General features: G+C 39.0%; 2 protein-coding genes across 6 annotated transcripts in view; one reads left to right on the forward strand and one right to left on the reverse strand.

Moving 5' to 3' along the window:
* Positions 1 to 17,295, reverse strand: part of LOC311297067 (B-cell receptor CD22) — a 256,060-nt gene that overhangs the window by 65,948 nt on the left and 172,817 nt on the right. The gene's annotated exons all lie outside the window — the stretch shown is intronic.
* On the forward strand, positions 1,032 to 10,411 carry LOC311297056 (sialic acid-binding Ig-like lectin 14). Of its 4 annotated transcripts, none has more exons than XR_014628736.1 (9): positions 1,032 to 1,135; positions 1,837 to 1,891; positions 3,088 to 3,468; positions 3,628 to 3,924; positions 4,025 to 4,124; positions 4,343 to 4,381; positions 5,864 to 5,952; positions 7,518 to 7,550; positions 10,272 to 10,411. XR_014628736.1 is itself a non-coding variant. In XM_084419134.1 (8 exons), the coding sequence occupies exons 2-7, from the start codon at positions 1,852 to 1,854 to the stop codon at positions 5,931 to 5,933; spliced, it is 927 nt and encodes a 308-aa protein (XP_084275260.1). In that variant the 5' UTR covers positions 1,032 to 1,135; positions 1,837 to 1,851; the 3' UTR covers positions 5,934 to 5,952; positions 6,208 to 6,579. The 4 variants fall into 4 exon arrangements, 1 of the variants encoding a protein (XP_084275260.1); XR_014628737.1 differs by lacking the exon at positions 10,272 to 10,411 and adding an exon at positions 7,679 to 7,910; XR_014628738.1 differs by lacking the exon at positions 10,272 to 10,411 and adding an exon at positions 7,685 to 7,910.

The following is a 17,295-nucleotide window of genomic DNA, read 5'->3' on the forward strand; positions in this document are numbered from 1 at the left end:
GGATTTGAGGGAAAAAATCATTTTTCACATTTTTCTGATAAAAAATAAAGGGTGCATACACTAAAATGGCCACAATTTTTTTTCGCGATATTTCCGGCAGAGCAGACCCTCCAATTATTGGTTCTTAGGGTCAAAGTTAACAGAAAAAACACAAATAAAAAGTATGACAGACCATGTCAGGTTCAACCCATTTTTGAGACTTTGGCTCCCCGACTATTATGAGGATACTCGACAAAACGGACATTTTGACATAATTGCGTGTGTTAATGCCATCTCTCTCATGTTCGTCCATCCTCGGATGCTGCTGTTCTTCTTCGCGCGATTTTTTCCCCCTAACTACTTCAGTGGAAATCCCGCCCTGCAGCCGATTCTAAAGATTTTATTGGTCATGTGAATCACAGTACTGATTGCCTACACCAAACACTGATCCCTAAACCTACCCGTCATTGTAACCTTAACCAATGAAATTAGCTGCAGGGCGGGATTTTCGCTTAACTGGTTTGCGCCCATTGGGATTTAAAAAAAAAAAATTATAGAAAGATTAAAAATACGGGAGAAATACGGGAAAATATTTAAACGGGATGATAGCGGGATAGCAATGTAAAATACGGGAGAATCCCGGGAAAAACGGGAGGGTTGACAGGTATGAAATATATATATATATATATATGTGTGTGGTCTTGTAGATTTTGTCCTGAAATTTGCATTTATTCATAGTTACTGTCTTAGTGACTAAAATTGTCGTAAATTATCGTATGTATGTATTAATGTACTATATAAAAGTATATCATTTTACAAAGCAAATTTGGAGTTGATAGGCCTATGTCAGTCACAATATTATTCAAATTGCCATCAAATTACTGACAATGGCAAATAATATTAGCTTTTTAGCAAATGTCATCATCGAAAGAATGGATGATTTATTAGTCACAGATACTGTACGGACAATCTGACCCAATACGGCTCAGTTTGTCTAGCCTATGTATCTTGCTCTGTCGAGCGGCAGAAGTGATTCATTTCGTAGGCTACTGGGTTAACATAATGTTTTTCCAGCAGGAAGGGATTGTTTTCCCCCACGCCACGCCCCGTATGACTGGACACCGACTTGGCGTGGTCAAACAGACTTGGAACGAAGGTGATGACAGAATTTCTATTTTATTTGATTATTTTTTTTGGTTACATTATATATTAAGATGGTTTTCACATATCTGAGTGGTTTCACTTTTGATTTTGCGCCTCACACAGCCTAGAGCATGCAAGGGACGGCCTTTAATTCCCCAACTGCATTACAGTTAGCAGTTTGAAATTCTGTGGCTATAAATGCCCAGTGCACTGTTGTAGACAGATATCGCATGTCATTCTTCGTGATTTGTGAATAGGATTCTGTCCGAAATCGTTTTTTTGTGTTTTTTTTTTTTTTTTTTTTTTCATAGCGATTCTTAACTTTTATAATGCGTAGGTAGCACGCATTATAAGACCCAACTCTGTCTGGCACGCCTAAAGTTGGTTATCTTGTCCTGCTAGATTTTTGATCAGTCAAACGCTTGATAAGTCCGCTAGTCAGGAATCAAAATAACTTTAGATTGAGCCTGATTTGTGAAAGCTTTCTTAATCGCATCATGTGTTCGCGTTTCGGTGTTTCTCACTGCTCTGCTGATTCCACTACAACAATAGGCTATGATAAATAAATTACTTTTAGGCCTAACAGTTTTTGTTTCCGATGTTTAACGTTATCTCCTGAGATCTCTCGGGTATAATTGAAGCCTAGACAGCTAGTGCCCTAGATAAAGATGATTGCATAGGCTATGTGCAAATAACTTTTTTTGCCCTCTTCAGTTTGTCCAGTCCAGCATGGGTGTACAGGCAGGAGTTCTTCTCTGCTGGCTTCACGGTTAGATTTTAAATTTCCAAACATTATATGAATTAATTATTTTTACATTTTGTGAGATTACTTCTTTAAAATGATTTGTACTAATATGTTAAAGGCACAATATGTAACTTTTTTGCTTTTAAAATAGCAAAAATCACTATATCTATGTTATATATATATTTTAGTTGTGTACTTACATTATCCCGACTGTTTCCAACAACTTTCAAACCAGGTGAAATTTGAAATTTAATTCGAAGACACGTCCCGTTTCTTTATTTCCGTTTTGTCGCCGTCAATGGCGTCATATCCGTGTTGTCCCTGGTTTCCACTCCTACTGCCATAGCAACCAGAGCTATGAACCAGAGCCCTTTGATAGTAACCAAAGCGACAGACGTGGACAACTGTATAGTTCGCAATGTCTATCTGCACGCTGCTGTTGTTTCGTTCAAACATTATGGACCATGGCAAGCAGACTTTGGAAAAAAAAGGAGAACTAAAATGAGAATCAATATCAGCGCGGTGTTTTCGAGATTTAAACGAGAGCTCCACGTCCGAGACTTCGACTGCTCTTACATGTACTTTATTAAACAGGTGAGCACATTTACATAAAACTAATCAATGTTATATAGTTCAACAATGATAAAATGTTAGAATATGATCTGTATGTTATTCTGATGTTGATCTAGCTTACTGCTAGTCTCATACAGACAAACTAACACATACATTTCAACACATTCAAATGCAGTTTAGTGTTATAGTGTAATGTTAGACCAAGTGAAACAGCGCTGCGTTACCTCACAAGTTTAATTTGTCTAATAAACTGACCTGTGAGTTGTAATTCTGCACTTGCATGTAGTTCGGTAGAATGAAATGTCCATATTCCTTTTATATCCGCGGGACTCGCATCGCGTGTGGGGCTGATAGTTGTCTCTTAGCAATCCCGAACTGCTTCATATCACAGTCATGATAAAAACATTGATGTATTCAGTCATCCATAAACATTATTAGATCGGTCGGCTTGACGTTGATGACAAGATCCATAATTCTTAGCAAATGTTGCGTCATCAAACTACGCCTTTGTTATTGTAAAGAAGTTAGCAACCCCTAGCGGCAAAAAAATCCATACTGTACGTTTAACTTCTTTAAATGTAAAGTCATATATATATATTTTTTTAAGCTTATTATTTTTCAATGATTTAATCATTATTATTTTGCAGTTCTTTGTGCTGTCGTGTTTGGTGATGTTTGGAAGGTGGAGGTAGAGTCTAAAATGGATGCTCTGGTCTCATCTTGTGTCGTGTTGCCCTGTACATTCAAATACCCTGCTCAAGAACAGCCCTCCAGTCGTACTAATGCCATGTGGCACATGAAGGAGAAATGGGAGGATTACATCTATCACAATGATCCTACAAGGGTTCTAGACAGTTTCAAGGGTCGTACAAAACTGATTGGTTCACTGGGTGATTTGAACTGCTCCTTGGAGATTTTTGATGTCAGAATCCATGACAACGGCCCATATTGTTTCAGGGTGGAATTAGAGACGTCTAAAATAGACAAGTACTCCTTTGTGGATAACTGTGTGACAATTAAAATGATTGGTAAGTGTGCATTTGAGCTGTCAACCTGTCATTACAAATAAGAAAGCAGACTAACACATGGAAAGATTCCAAATTATGTTTTTGTGACAAAATAATTAGTAAATAAGCTAGTTTTTATTATGGGAAATATGTGTTCTGTCATTCAAAATATATGTACAGAGAAAGCATCAAAACCAGAGTTGCTGGCTGAGACGTCTGTAGAAGAAGGTCGACCTGCAACCTTCAAATGCTCTGTCCGTCACACCTGTCCGTCCCATCAGCCCACTCTCAGCTGGAGCCACCCTGGAAAAACCATCATGAGCTACAAGGACATTGGTCATGGAAACTGGGAAGCAGAGTCTCTCCTTACCTTCACCCCAACAAAAGAGGATGATCACTGCTCTGTCACATGCACAGTCAAGTACCAAGGGAGTGTTGAGGGTGAAATGCAAGCCACTCACCAAATCTTTGTGAAAGGTATAACAATACTACTCTTCTGTGTGTGTATATATTGTGATATTTTGAAGTAAGTAAATGTGTTTGTTTTTTGTGTGTGTGTTTTTTTTTTTTTTACTAGAACAAGCTAATCTTAGCCACTTCATCATACCAACCATCTCTGGTCTTGGAGCTGCTCTTTTGGTTGGATTACTGTGTTTAATCGTTGTCATCAAATATAAGTGAGTCGGGATCTGACTACAAAATAAATATCAATGAGTAATATTAAACAACACATCCCTGAAAACGGTTTACACTGTATAAATGAAAATAACCAATTTGATGTAAAATTGATATTATTATTTTTTTAAACACTGCACTTATGTGAGCATTTGAGAATACATTGTGACATTCTGGTATCTTTCAGTATTTTGTTTTAAATCACTAAAATCTTTCCCAGGAAGCGCATTGCAGATCTCCAATCCAGAAACGACAATACGTGAGTAAATCATAAGTTAGCATTTAGTTCAGCAGTTTTGAATCTACATGAGAACATTATTGTGCCTCAGTCTTTCTTTCTAATTCTTTTTTGTATACGTTTTGTGGCTTTGAATACATTTCTGTGAGCTTTGTCATCATCTATAAAGTAGTGTACTCTTAAAAGGTGTATATATATCCCATAATAACTTATTTTTTCAAGAACAATGTATCAACTCATGAGAGAAAATAATACAGATCTGTTTAAAATATATAATAATTAGTGCTGTCAGTTTATATAAAAAAATTAATCACGATTAATTGCATCTAACATTAACGTTATTAAAGGAGACCTATTATGTAAAAATCATTTTAAAATTGTTTTTGAACATATTTATGTGTCTGCAGTGTGTGTACACAACACTATCACTGCTAAATATGTTTTATCGCCATGTTTCTCACTGACTCGCCCCCAACTCGTAAACATCAGTGCTTAAAGAAAATCCCAAGCTTCCTACTTATATTAACGACATTGTGGTGGCATTCATGTGCGTTCAACTCGTAAATATGATTAGGGGTGGGCGATATGACCAAAATCTTATATCATGGTATGAGTAATTTAATTTCACGATAACGCTATATTTTACAATATAGTTATTTTGGTTTAAATAAGGTTTTTATGATATCAAAAATGTTGATACCATTGAAATGTCATTTATTCTTATCACCATTTTTAATACAATTAAAAAAACTAATTGGCTTCTAGCCTAAAAATACTCTCAAGCTTACTGAAGACAAGTAAACAGTGATAAAGAAAGAGCAAAGAAAACAAAATACAATAAAACAAAGACTCAAATGAAATGAACCTACCAGAAAAAACTTCAAGCACTAGAAATACTAGGCCTAAATAAAATGTATTAAAAAATCAAATGTATAAAAAAAACAATGCATAGTCGTTACTGTGTAAATGAAATATACATTTATTCTTATTAAAGTTACAAAAGTGATTCAGTCAAGAGCAGTGACAGATTTTCTCTCTTTTTTGTTGTTAATAATAATGACAGCAGGTAAATTTGGATGCTGTCACTTTAAGACCGACAGCATGGATCCAATATTGTGTGTGTTTTTCACTTAAAACATAAATGACTCTGTTTACTCTTGCAAATACATTGTCACTTTGACTCATATGTATGTGTATTTAACCGCTCAAGCCCAGTTAGGTGGCAAAAAGCATTCAGTTCAGTTCTAATACTGTATATTACGCTGCTGTCACTTTAATACACAGATCTAATATACACATTCGATTTCTTTCCCTGCTGTTCACATTCAAAGACATAACTGAATGTGTTTATGTGAACTTTGTTTATTTTTGACAACCTTGTGTGTACTTGACAGTTTAAGCGCAATACGGGACACGCCATCTGACGAAAAACTGCAATGCCATCTGAGCGTGACCATGATAGAGATGATAATCAAAACCAAACAGATGTTTTGTTTTTGGCAGAGAATCTGAGGCACACAGGCTCCGCTCTACTGGAAACCAGGGTGGGGAGCAGCAGCTAATTTGCATTTAAAGATACATGCATGAAAACGGTATGTTTTTCCTTGCATTTACAAGATGGTATAATAAATTATCAGTGGGGTATTTTGAGCTGAAACTTCACAGACACATTCTGAGGACACCCAAGACTTATTTTACATCTTGTATGAAGGGGCATGATAGGTCCCTTTAATATATTTTTTATATTTTAATATTTTCACATTGAATCTCCCCCCCAAAAAATGTAGAAAAAACGTAAAGACATAATAAGTCAGCACCATTTCTGAGTATTTTCTTCTTAACTCCAGTGAACCAAAGACAGTCTCAAAATCATGGTTGGTGTTTCTGAAGTCACAAGCTACCATGTAACCAGTTACTTGTGGATCAGAGATTGGATATTTTAAGGAATGAATACATTTTTGTATTTTTTATTTAAGTGAACTTAAAGCAGTCTTCTCATAAACCCATTGTAATAAATGTCACCTTTTGCTGGGCCTTTAATATATCAGGGCTCAATGCTAAGTTTTTTTTTTTTCTACCGGCTCAGGTGGGATGGTTCAAATTTGTACCTGTCCTGATAAAATGTTATTGTTTTTGACCCATGTAACCTTGTAAACAGTGCTTAAAGATTTTCAGGTGGGTCTAACAGGTAAATACACTGAAATTAAATAATCAAACCCTGTACAGTCTTTTGTTCTTTGATTAACATTAATGCAGACAGCAGCAGGTTTATGAGGCTATGTCATTAAAACTTTCCTGTCCCATCAGCCGTTATACTGTGCTCACGGCGCGCACTCTTGAATTGCGTGCTGTATATCACTTCATAATAAATTAAGCACAAAAGAAACTACGAGCATGCATCGTTGTAGTTATCTTGTAAATTAAGTCATGAAATGACAAAAAATTGGGATTAAAGCTGCCTCAACTGTGCATGCATGTATGTACAGTATTTGTTATATATTTGTGACATTATGACCCACGAGGGGTAAATGGTAACCAGGTGAAAGGCGGAAGTGCGGCTTTAATAAACAGGCACATTGTTATTCAAATAGTTCAACATGTCTGCATCTATAGCCTCGTGGACAAGTGCGCCGACATGTAGCGCCGTTGTGCTTCGGGCGACCCGAGATCGAGTCCCGGCTTGTGGACATTTCCCGATCCTGTCCCTCTCTCTCTCCCACCTCACTTCCTGTCTAGCTACTGTCCTATCCTAATAAAACACCAAAAATAAATCTTGAAAAAAAAAGAAAAAAGAATTCAACATATTAAAAAATGTAGCAGACCTTCAATGCAAATACCCACAAACAAAAGAAAAAAAATATTTAAGAAAACAAAAAAACAACCCACGGATGGCCGCAGGTTACTATATAGTGAAGGCAGAGTGTTCTCAACTCAATCAACCAAAAATTCTCAAATTCACTCAATATTACTTTATCTAATTCACTACTATCTCAATTACAATTAAGTACAAATTAATTGTATTCAGTGTTGAAGGCATTAAAATAGCCCAGTACTTTATAGTCAAATAATAATAATAATTTTTTTTTTTTTTTTAAATGTTTATGTTGAAATAGTTTGTAATAATTGTTTTTAATTGTTTTGAAATAAATGTTTTTAGATTATGGAGTCGACTATCAAGAATGTCTCACAGGTAGTTATTATACTTTTGATTATTATTATTTTTTGAATTACATTCAATTAACCTCCATCAGTTATGAATGAACTTGAACTAAATTAAACAAATCTGTGTGTGTGTGTGTGTGTGTGTGTGTGTGTGAGGTCCAGGTATAGAGAGCAGAGGCAAATACACAACAGCTTCTAATGCACTCTTCTGCAACAAACCAGGACAAAACAAATCCTCTAGTGGAAATTTACTGAATCTATGGCATGTTTTTGTATTTTATTTGTGGTATATCATGGTTCGTGGATTGATCAGCATGAATTGAAGGTGCATGATTGGATATTTGTAATCCATAATTTGTATAATAAATGCTGTGTGTGTCAAAAGTTTATGTAGGCCTAACAAGGAATTATTTTAGATGAATCTGTTATATATATATATATATATATATACTTTTGTTGTGTATTTACAAAACAAGAATTGATATTTCTGTTTTCTTACTCCCTCTTACTGTATGTTACGTTATGTAAGGGATAATAAACATCCAGCCGGTTATCGCAGAAAAAAACCCGACAGTGTGATCAGGGTCTTGCATCAGCCTAAAGGGGTTTATTCTGCAATAACAACCAGCTGGATGTACATTATCAGCAACTGCTTTCTCCACAGAAGTTTTGCGTTTAAAGAGCTAATAAAATATTTAGAAAAATATTTCATGTCTAATTATTTACTTAGACTAAAAATATGTGTCATTTTCACATTTGTGACAGACATAATTTACAGTAATGCAGTTCATCAAAATGCATGGCTACTGCACTGAAAATGAAAAAAGGGGAAGTTACATTTCAAGAGCAAACCGGAACTACCCTGGAATGATTTAAAGAAACAGGCTGTGTCCAAATTCAGGGTCTGCATCCTCCTTAGGATCCTTCCTACCCGGTTGAAGGAGGAGGGGTCCTCCGACGACCGCAAAGCCCGGAAGTCGGTGTTTGTGAATTTGGACAGCCTACCCTTCTTTCACATATTTTCAGAGGAGAAAAGGCCGCGAAATTTAAAAATACTACTGTTACTGTGTCACGAAATGTAGTTTTAAGAGTTTTTCAGTCGACAATGTAGTTGTTTAAAGCTCAAATCTGTGGTTTATTTATAAAGAGAGCGCCATTTTAAAAATGTTATCTGACGGTTTCGGAGTTGTGAGATCCAGGGATCACCGGGCGCTCAGCGCTCATGTACCCCGCCGAGAACAGCCTTGCCTCGGCTATAGTGCTTCTGACGTTCGCCGCTGTCAGTCTAGTGAGAATAATTCGTCTTGTGTTTATCTAACAGGCGATCTTTGGTTTCATTAATCTATAATTTGTTCCTTGGCAGATTGTTGTGGCTGAGGGCAAAGTGAAGTTTCATAACTTTATATATTTAGGCTTATTTAACTTTAACGGTGTAGCCTGCTGTATGTTTGACTGAATCGTTTACTTTATTTCTTGACTTGTAGCTTCTTATACCTTTTAAAAACTGAAATTTAACAAAAAGAGACAGGGTTGCGTCATTTTATTTTATATAGCCTATGTAATAATATGTTAAAATGTATAAATTTACATTATTTATTATTGTTATTATAATAATATACCACTTGCGATTATCAATCTATTATAGTTATGCTGTTAAATTATTTTACTCTTCATAGTAACTATTTAACTTATTATTTTTTATTGTCTATATTCTGTAATTGATATTTCATATTCTATTGCTATTATTATAGTATTATACATAAACTATATGCTATTGTCAATATATTATTATTATTATTATATTAGTACTTATGATATTATATAATTATACTTTTCATTACTATTTTATTTGCTGTATACTGTTTGTTTATTTTATTGACTAAACTATTTACTATTAGCCTACCTCTCACTTTATCTTATATTTACTATTTGCATTGCACTGTAGTTGTACCATATCATATGTATTACCATAAAGGATCCATCAGTTATCTTTGTTATTGCTAAAATCGGGTCAATGACAGAATGCTTTTCCCACAATAAGAAAACTTTATTTAATTTAATGTGAAAATTAAATTATATCTCAGTATGGGGGTGTTCACAATTCATGACAAGCCTGAGCTTTGGCCATTCCTTATTAAAAAAAAAAAAAAATAATAATAATTTCAACCACTGAAAAAATATTATTTTTTTTGAAAAGCCAGTTTTTAAAAAACTTACATCGAAAAGCATACTCCTCTCCCACTCCGCTATACCGCTCGCTTCGTCCGCCATTACGCTCTGCCGAAAAGAATTATGGGATAGGTAGGACGGGAAAGGATCCACCACACCCATCCTTCCAATTCGGGGAAAAGGAGGACGTATTTGTGGGCCGCATTTGAAGGATCCTACGAATTTGGACAGCCTTCGTCGCGGCGCTGTGACGTAACATCCTTCAAATGAGTACTCCGAAGGATGTAGACCCTGAATTTGGACACAGCCACAGACTATGTTATAAATCACACAAAGCTACAGTTTCAAGAGATCCTGACATTCTCCACTAGAAGTCAGAATACACATGGCTTTATGGATTGTTCTCCTCCACAAAGACAGGGTTGCATATTTCCCAGTTCTGCACTGAAAATTGTTCCTGCTCAGGCTCCAGTGCTGACGGCAGATGGTAGTAAAGGATGTGATTCCCTCTTGTAAGGTTTAGTTTTGCCACACTGAAGTCTTTCTTTGACAGTTCTTTCCAATTCTTGTTTTTCCTCAGGGCGTCCTTGTAAGGGATTTTGTCGTCTGGGAAATCCTTAGTGAGCTTTTCATTTCTCCAAATGTTTCTTCCTGGGTCCTGGGTCAACAGAGGCCTTGATATTCCATTGCCCATGATATATTGTGAGATGTGATGCACTGAAAAAAAATAAAAAATAAAAAATGAAGACAATAAAAGTATTATTATTTACATTTAAGTTTATATACTTTCTTGCACAATAATTATAAAACCTGTAGCCTACATGCATAAACCATTCACTATGTTCACAGACACATTACATGCAAAAGTAAAAATATATATATATTTATTGACTTTACCTGAGTTGATTTTGAACGGGTCTCATTTGGTTTAAAATCCGATTTGGATTTAAATAGTGATTAGTGCCCGCTGTTTATACTAAACTTTCTGTCTCAGCTCTCAGTGAGTGGTATGAACAGCTATGTGTTAGATAGGTGTTTCTGTTCTTTGAATGGATTGTGGAATTAGATGAGAAATAGGATTACTGACCACAATGGATTCTCAGATTATTGGTCAGTGATGAAACATTATTCTCACAACCCTTGATAGTAGGCTATCTAACTGAACTGATGTTGATTCAATAAGCTCCGTCTAAACACTGATTGCATCTTATCTTTCAAAGATTGATTTATTCAACATTTATTGTCATGTCTTGTCTTGTTGTGTCTTGTTCCTGTTCTTTCTCTCTACTCGTTCTCCCTCTGCTGGTTTTCTTTGGTTACTTTCTCTTTCCCTTTTCTCTTCCTCCAGCTGTTCCTCATCTTCTCTGACTACCTCGTTTACTCTCTTCCCACCTGTTCCCTCTCCCCTCTGATTACGTCTCTATTTCTCTCTCTGTTCCTGCTTCTTTCTTTGCCGGATTCTCACTTGAGTTTCTCATGCTAGAAGCAAACTACAGTCCTGTTTGTCTCTGTCCTGGTCCTGTCGGCGTCCGCCTGGTGAACGCGATCTATTCTCTGCTAGTCTTCTGGTTCTTGTATTCTGTCCAGTTCATCTGACGCTGAGATCTGGTAACCGCAGTCTTTTTTCGAGCCTTGTCTACTCCGAGAGACCTGCAGCCTGTCGCCGCAAACACAGCCGTCTCTGTCTGCTGCCTAAAGACTTTTTTTTTTTTTTTTTAAGCTAGCTGAAGTATTTTCTGCTTAAGTATTTTTATTTATTTTTTTTCCTTTTTTTTTTTTTAATCGCCCTCTCTGCGGGTTGCCTGTTTTGCATTTATCTTTCAAGAAGAAGAATTGTTGTACTTTTGCCACCTGTGTTCTCATTAAAATAACTATTTTGTTAATTCGCTTTTGGGTCCTCTCTTACCTGCATAACATTTACTTGATCAAAAAGCTTAGATCAAGAACTATAAAATAACTCCTTACAATTATGCAAATACATATTTGCTAATATTTCATTGAATTGTACAATGCATTTATTGCGGCATATTAACTTAAAAACTAAATCGAACGCCGCAGCAGGCTAAGACATGCGGTTTTACACTGAAGACGCGTCACGCTGAACCATTGCACATGATGGGATGTCTTTATTGATCCATTTCACAAGCTTAGCAAGAACCAGCACTTACTTGAATTAATGCATCTCATAAGCCGTGCAAAGATACCTCAGACAGTGCAGAAGAACAGAAGATGACGATGGTGACGGTCAACAGAAAGTTTCTCCACATGCTCACCCTGCAGCCATAATCCAAACACGCCGCCGTGCCACACAGGTGAACACACACACACTAATACAAACACCACACCCCCGGTGACACCCACAGTAACCAATGACGTCACTATGCGCATGCACATACACAACAACATAGAAAAAAGGAGGAATGATCATAAAAGACTAAACAAACCCAATGTATGGCTCCTACATTCCGGCCCCAAATTATTTCATAGTAATAATTGACCACTATAATCACCTTGAGGGAGACAGACATCAATCAAAATGTAAAGTGAACTTTTAGTCCTCTGAAAGTCCTTTAGTGTCAATGTTCATGTCCGATATATCCAAAGATCTTCACTGTCCCTCTGCTTCCTGCAGAAGGCAGACTTTAGTTATTGGCCGGTTCAGATAACTGGTTTTAGTTTTAATCCGTACACTTCGCACCAGTCCATTTTTGTCCGGAAGAGTATCCACAATTCTTCCTGTAATCCAAGTATTGCGAGGGGCCATATCATCCACCAACACGATGAGATCTCCTGGAACAAAGTTTCTTTTAGCAGCATTCCACTTCTGACGCTCCTGAAGTCCAGGAAGGTACTCCTTCACCCAGCGCTTCCAGAACAAGTCCGACATATACTGCACTTGTTTCCAGCGACGACGAGCATAAACATCCTCCTTTTCGAACAATCCTGGAGGCAACAATGGCCGTGACTTAAGCAAAAGTAGATGGTTAGGAGTCAACGCCTCCAAGTCTTGAGGGTCTGTTGACGCCTTTGTTATTGGACGGCTATTAACAATCGCCTCAGCCTCGCAAAACACCGTCGCCAAACTTTCTTCGTCCAGAGTCTGAGTCTTCAAAATGGAATTTAGCACTTTACGGACTGACCGGATCAATCTTTCCCAAACACCTCCATGGTGTGATGCTGCTGGGGGATTGAAAACCCATTTCACACTCTTTTGTAACAGCACGTCATTTATGAGGTTGTGGTTCAGATTCTCAATGGCCTCCCTCAATTCACGTTCAGCTCCCACAAAGTTAGTACCATTATCCGAACGGATTTCCAGGACTTGACCACGTCTCGCCACAAACCTTCTAAACCCATTGATGAAGGAGTCGGTGTCCAAAGATGAAAGAACTTCAAGGTGTATGGCTCGCATCGCCAAGCATGTAAAAATGAGCCCATACCTCTTGACCAAAGCTCTTCCACGTTTGACCTCAAACGGTCCAAAACAGTCCAAACCAACTCGACTAAAAGGAGGCTCATCAGGAGTTATTCTGTTGTGAGGAAGGTCAGACATTTTCTGATGTCCAGGTGAAGCAGACAATCTACGACAGATGACACACTTGGACAGAACCTTTCTTATGGCAGCACAGGCGCCAGGAATCCAATATTTCTGACGCAAATGAGAAAGCATATGGTTTCGTCCACCATGACCTGTCTCTTGATGTACATGACAGAGAATAAGATTGGAGATGTGTTGATCTTTAGCCAGAATAACTGGATGTTTTGCTTCAACTGGCATAGCTGCTCTACTAAGCCGTCCTCCAACCCTAATAAGATCACCATCCAGGATCGGGTTAAGTTTGTAGAGGTGACTCGTCCTCCTTACACACTCTCCTTTCTTCAAATTGGACAGTTCTTCCGGAAACCTTAATTTTTGACAAAAACGGATAATCTCTGATTCCGCTGCAACCATATCCTCCATGGACAGAACATCCTTTGGCACTTGAGCTCTAACACCTTCCATCTGGACCTGTAGCTCTTTCTCCAGCTGCTCAGCACAAAAGTCCAATCCAGAAAGGGTTTCTCTCAGCAGCTTGCGATGACGCACCCGAGACAAAAGCAAGGTCTTAAACTTGAGAAGCCAACCAACAGCCCTTTTAAGACGGAGCCAGGAGGAAAAGTAATCAATGAGCTTCTCCACTGGACTGACATGTTCAATTTGAACAGCGTTCACTACCACAGCCCTGACCTCCGGGTCTACAACAAGCGGGTCTTCCAGGGTCTCAGGGTTCTTGGGCCACCTGCTCTCAGGCTTAAGAAGAAAGTCAGGACCACAGAGCCATGCACCAGTCTTTAACAGTGACTGAACTTTAACACCTCTGGAGGCTAGATCCGCAGGGTTGGTCGATGTATTCACGTACCTCCACTGAAATACATTAGACGTTTTCAATATTTCAGACACTCTGTTTTCTACAAAGATTTTAAATCTAGATGTCTCGTTTTTTATGTATTTCAAAACAGAAGTGCTGTCTGTCCAAAAGACTGACTCTTGGAGGTCCATTTGCAGCTCCTTTCTCCACAACTTGTCCATCCTGCTAGCCACAACTGCAGCAGTCAGCTCCATACGGGGAATGGTGACAAGTTTTAGAGGAGCTACTCGTGCCTTTCCCATTACGAATGCACTGTGAGTTTGCCCGCTATCATCATGGAGCAACAAGTAAGTCACAGTCCCAAACCCTTCCTCGCTTGCATCTGCAAAGTGGTGGAGCTGAGCAGAAACAAGACGACCACAGTCTGCAGGTTTTAAGCACCTACTGACCTTCCAATTTTCAAGGTTACGAAGGTCTTCAAGCCAAGCCATCCATTCTCCAGCAACCGAAGAGGGCAAAGGGTCGTCCCATCCCAGACGTCTCCTGCAAAGGTCTTGGAGGATTTTCTTGGCAGACAAAACAACAGGTGCCAAGAAACCAAGAGGGTCATAAATCGAACTAGTCACGGACAAGATTCCTCTTCTTGTGAGTGGATGGGGTTTAAGTGTGATTTTAAACTTGAACGAGTCAGATTGGACACACCACTGTACACCCAAAGCACGCTCTACAGGCAAAGCATCCCTATCCAAATCCAGATCTATCACCTCTTTGGCCCGCTCCTCCTGAGGGATAGTGGCGAGGACAGTACGTCGGTTGCTAATCCATTTCGTAAGCTTAAAACCAGCTTTAGCACACAAGGCACCAAGCTCTCGACATAACAATACTGCTTCCTCTTCAGAGCCAATAGACACCAAACAATCATCAACGTAAAAATGGTGCAGGACAGTGTTAATTGCCATAGGACTGAAGCACTTTCGATTGTCTTCAGCACACTTCCTTAGGGCGAAACAGGCACAACTAGGGGAGGAAGTAGCGCCGAATAGATGCACCATCATTCTGTACTCCACTAGCTCCTGACTGTAATCTCCATCAGGCCACCAAAGGAATCTCAGCAAGTCAGAGTCTTCAGCCGGCACCCTGACCTGATGGAACATGGCCTCAATATCTGCCATGAGCACCACAGGTTCTTTGCGGAATCTTGTGAGGACTCCCACTAACACATTTGTGAGATCTGGTCCTTGAAGAAGCTGTGAGTTCAAAGATGTCCCCTTGAACGTGACCCCACAATCAAAGACTACCCGCAGTTTTTTCTTTTTAGAGTGATACACCCCATGATGGGGTATATACCACAGCCTTCCATCACAACGGGCCAGCTGCTCAGTCGGAACTCTCTCTGCGTATCCATTAGTCAGCATCCCGGACATAAAAGTGTTGTAATCGGAGCGAAAAGATAGATCTTTATTCAAACGTCTTTTAAGACTCAATGCACGCTGTTCTACAACTGTCTTATTGTTTGGCATCTTGAGGTATCTTTGTCTTACCGGCAAACCGATACTATAATGACCACCAATGAGCTTGGCAGACTCAGAGACTGACTCAATGAAGCGCTTGTCCTCCCTTGACAGACCAGGTTGTTCATCCTGCAGAGTTTCAGGGAAATCTACCTTCAGCTGTTTCTCCCAGAGCTCATCAAGCCTCGCCACTGAAATACGATTGACTGTGATGTGGGGCTGCAAACTCTGATCATTGATACTACAATCTCCTCGGAGTGGGCCATTCACCGTCCAACCCAGGATGGTCTTAATTGCATAAGGGCCCCCATTCACTGCACGAACCACCTCCCACGGCTCCAGAGCTTGAGGGACATTAGTTCCGATCAGAAGGTCCACATCAGCATCGATCTCTGATATTTGTATATGTCTCAAGTGCAGCCATCTTTGGAGGTCTTTTGAGCGTGGAATGTTACCTCTATGAACAGGCATGCTTTTTTGAGTAAATATCTCAGGCAGGTCACAAAAGCTGTCCGAATCCAACCCCGCGACTTCCAAGTCTGACAACTTATAACTGTCCACCACTTTCTCTTGTCCCATAGTTCTAAGGAGGATTCCGAGCTTCTTCCCTGTAAGATTGAGCCGGTTCATGAGTCTCTCTGTACAAAATGAGGCGGTACTCCCCGGATCCAGAAAAGCATACGTGACCAAGGTCTCTTGTCCCCTTTTAGATTTCACCTGAACAGGCAAAATAGAAAGCGTACAGTCCTGCTTACCGGCCCCAGTCAAGCCACTGGACTGAACAGACACCACAGCACCTTCTCTAGCCAATTCCAAGCCACTGTTGGCCTGAGTCGAACTCTTTTGTTTTGCTTTGGGGTGGAAATGCAACAACGTCGGGTGCCTATAATTGCATACTCTACATATTAGACGTTTTCTGCAATCTTTACTCATGTGCCCAATGCACAGACATCCAAAGCACATACGGTTCTCCTTCAAAAAGGACAATTTTTCATCTTGTGTCCTTTTATCCAAAAGAAAGCAAACATCCAACGAATGTCCAGCTCCGCAAAACAAGCAAACTTTCGCTAGTGAGTTCTCCATTTTGTTCCCAGACTCCACTTTCTTCTCGGCGGGTGTTACAGTAGTGGCAAAACTACTGCCTCTAGCCTTTGAACTAGTTTGAGAATGAGACATGACCATTTTTAATTCCTTTCTTCCTGTAGCAGGTGTATCTTGTATATTTCCAAAAAGAGGGTCACTTGCTATCTTGACTTGCCTCTCAACAAACTTCACAATGTCTGAAAATGTAGCTCTTCGACAAAACTTCTCTTGAATATCGCAGGCCACACTTCTCCAATGATCCCGCAGCTTATATGGTAGCTTTTTCACAATGGTTTGTATATTTGTAGGCACATTCAGGTCACTTACGGCAGCTCCCATAGAGTTGCAACATTCCTGCAACAATAAACTGTAGGCCCTTAAAGCATTGATGTCTTCTGCTTTAATCATCGGCCATAAAAGCACCTTATCCATATAGGCAGAGGCTACTTTGAATGGATCACCAAAATGCTCCTGAAGTAGTGACTTTGCCTTAGTGTATCCATGGGATGTAGGCAGATGTTGACAGCTTCGGATCAAATCCCTAGGCTGACCTCTCGTATACTGTTCGAGGTAATACAAACAGTCCTTCTGGCTTTGTGTTCTTCCTTCAATGTTGTGTTCGAATCCTCTTATGAAGGATTGATACTGCAGTGGATCTCCG

The sequence above is a fragment of the Rutilus rutilus genome (assembly GCF_951802725.1).
Source record: "Rutilus rutilus genome assembly, chromosome: 9".
Lineage (NCBI taxonomy): Eukaryota > Metazoa > Chordata > Actinopteri > Cypriniformes > Leuciscidae > Rutilus > Rutilus rutilus.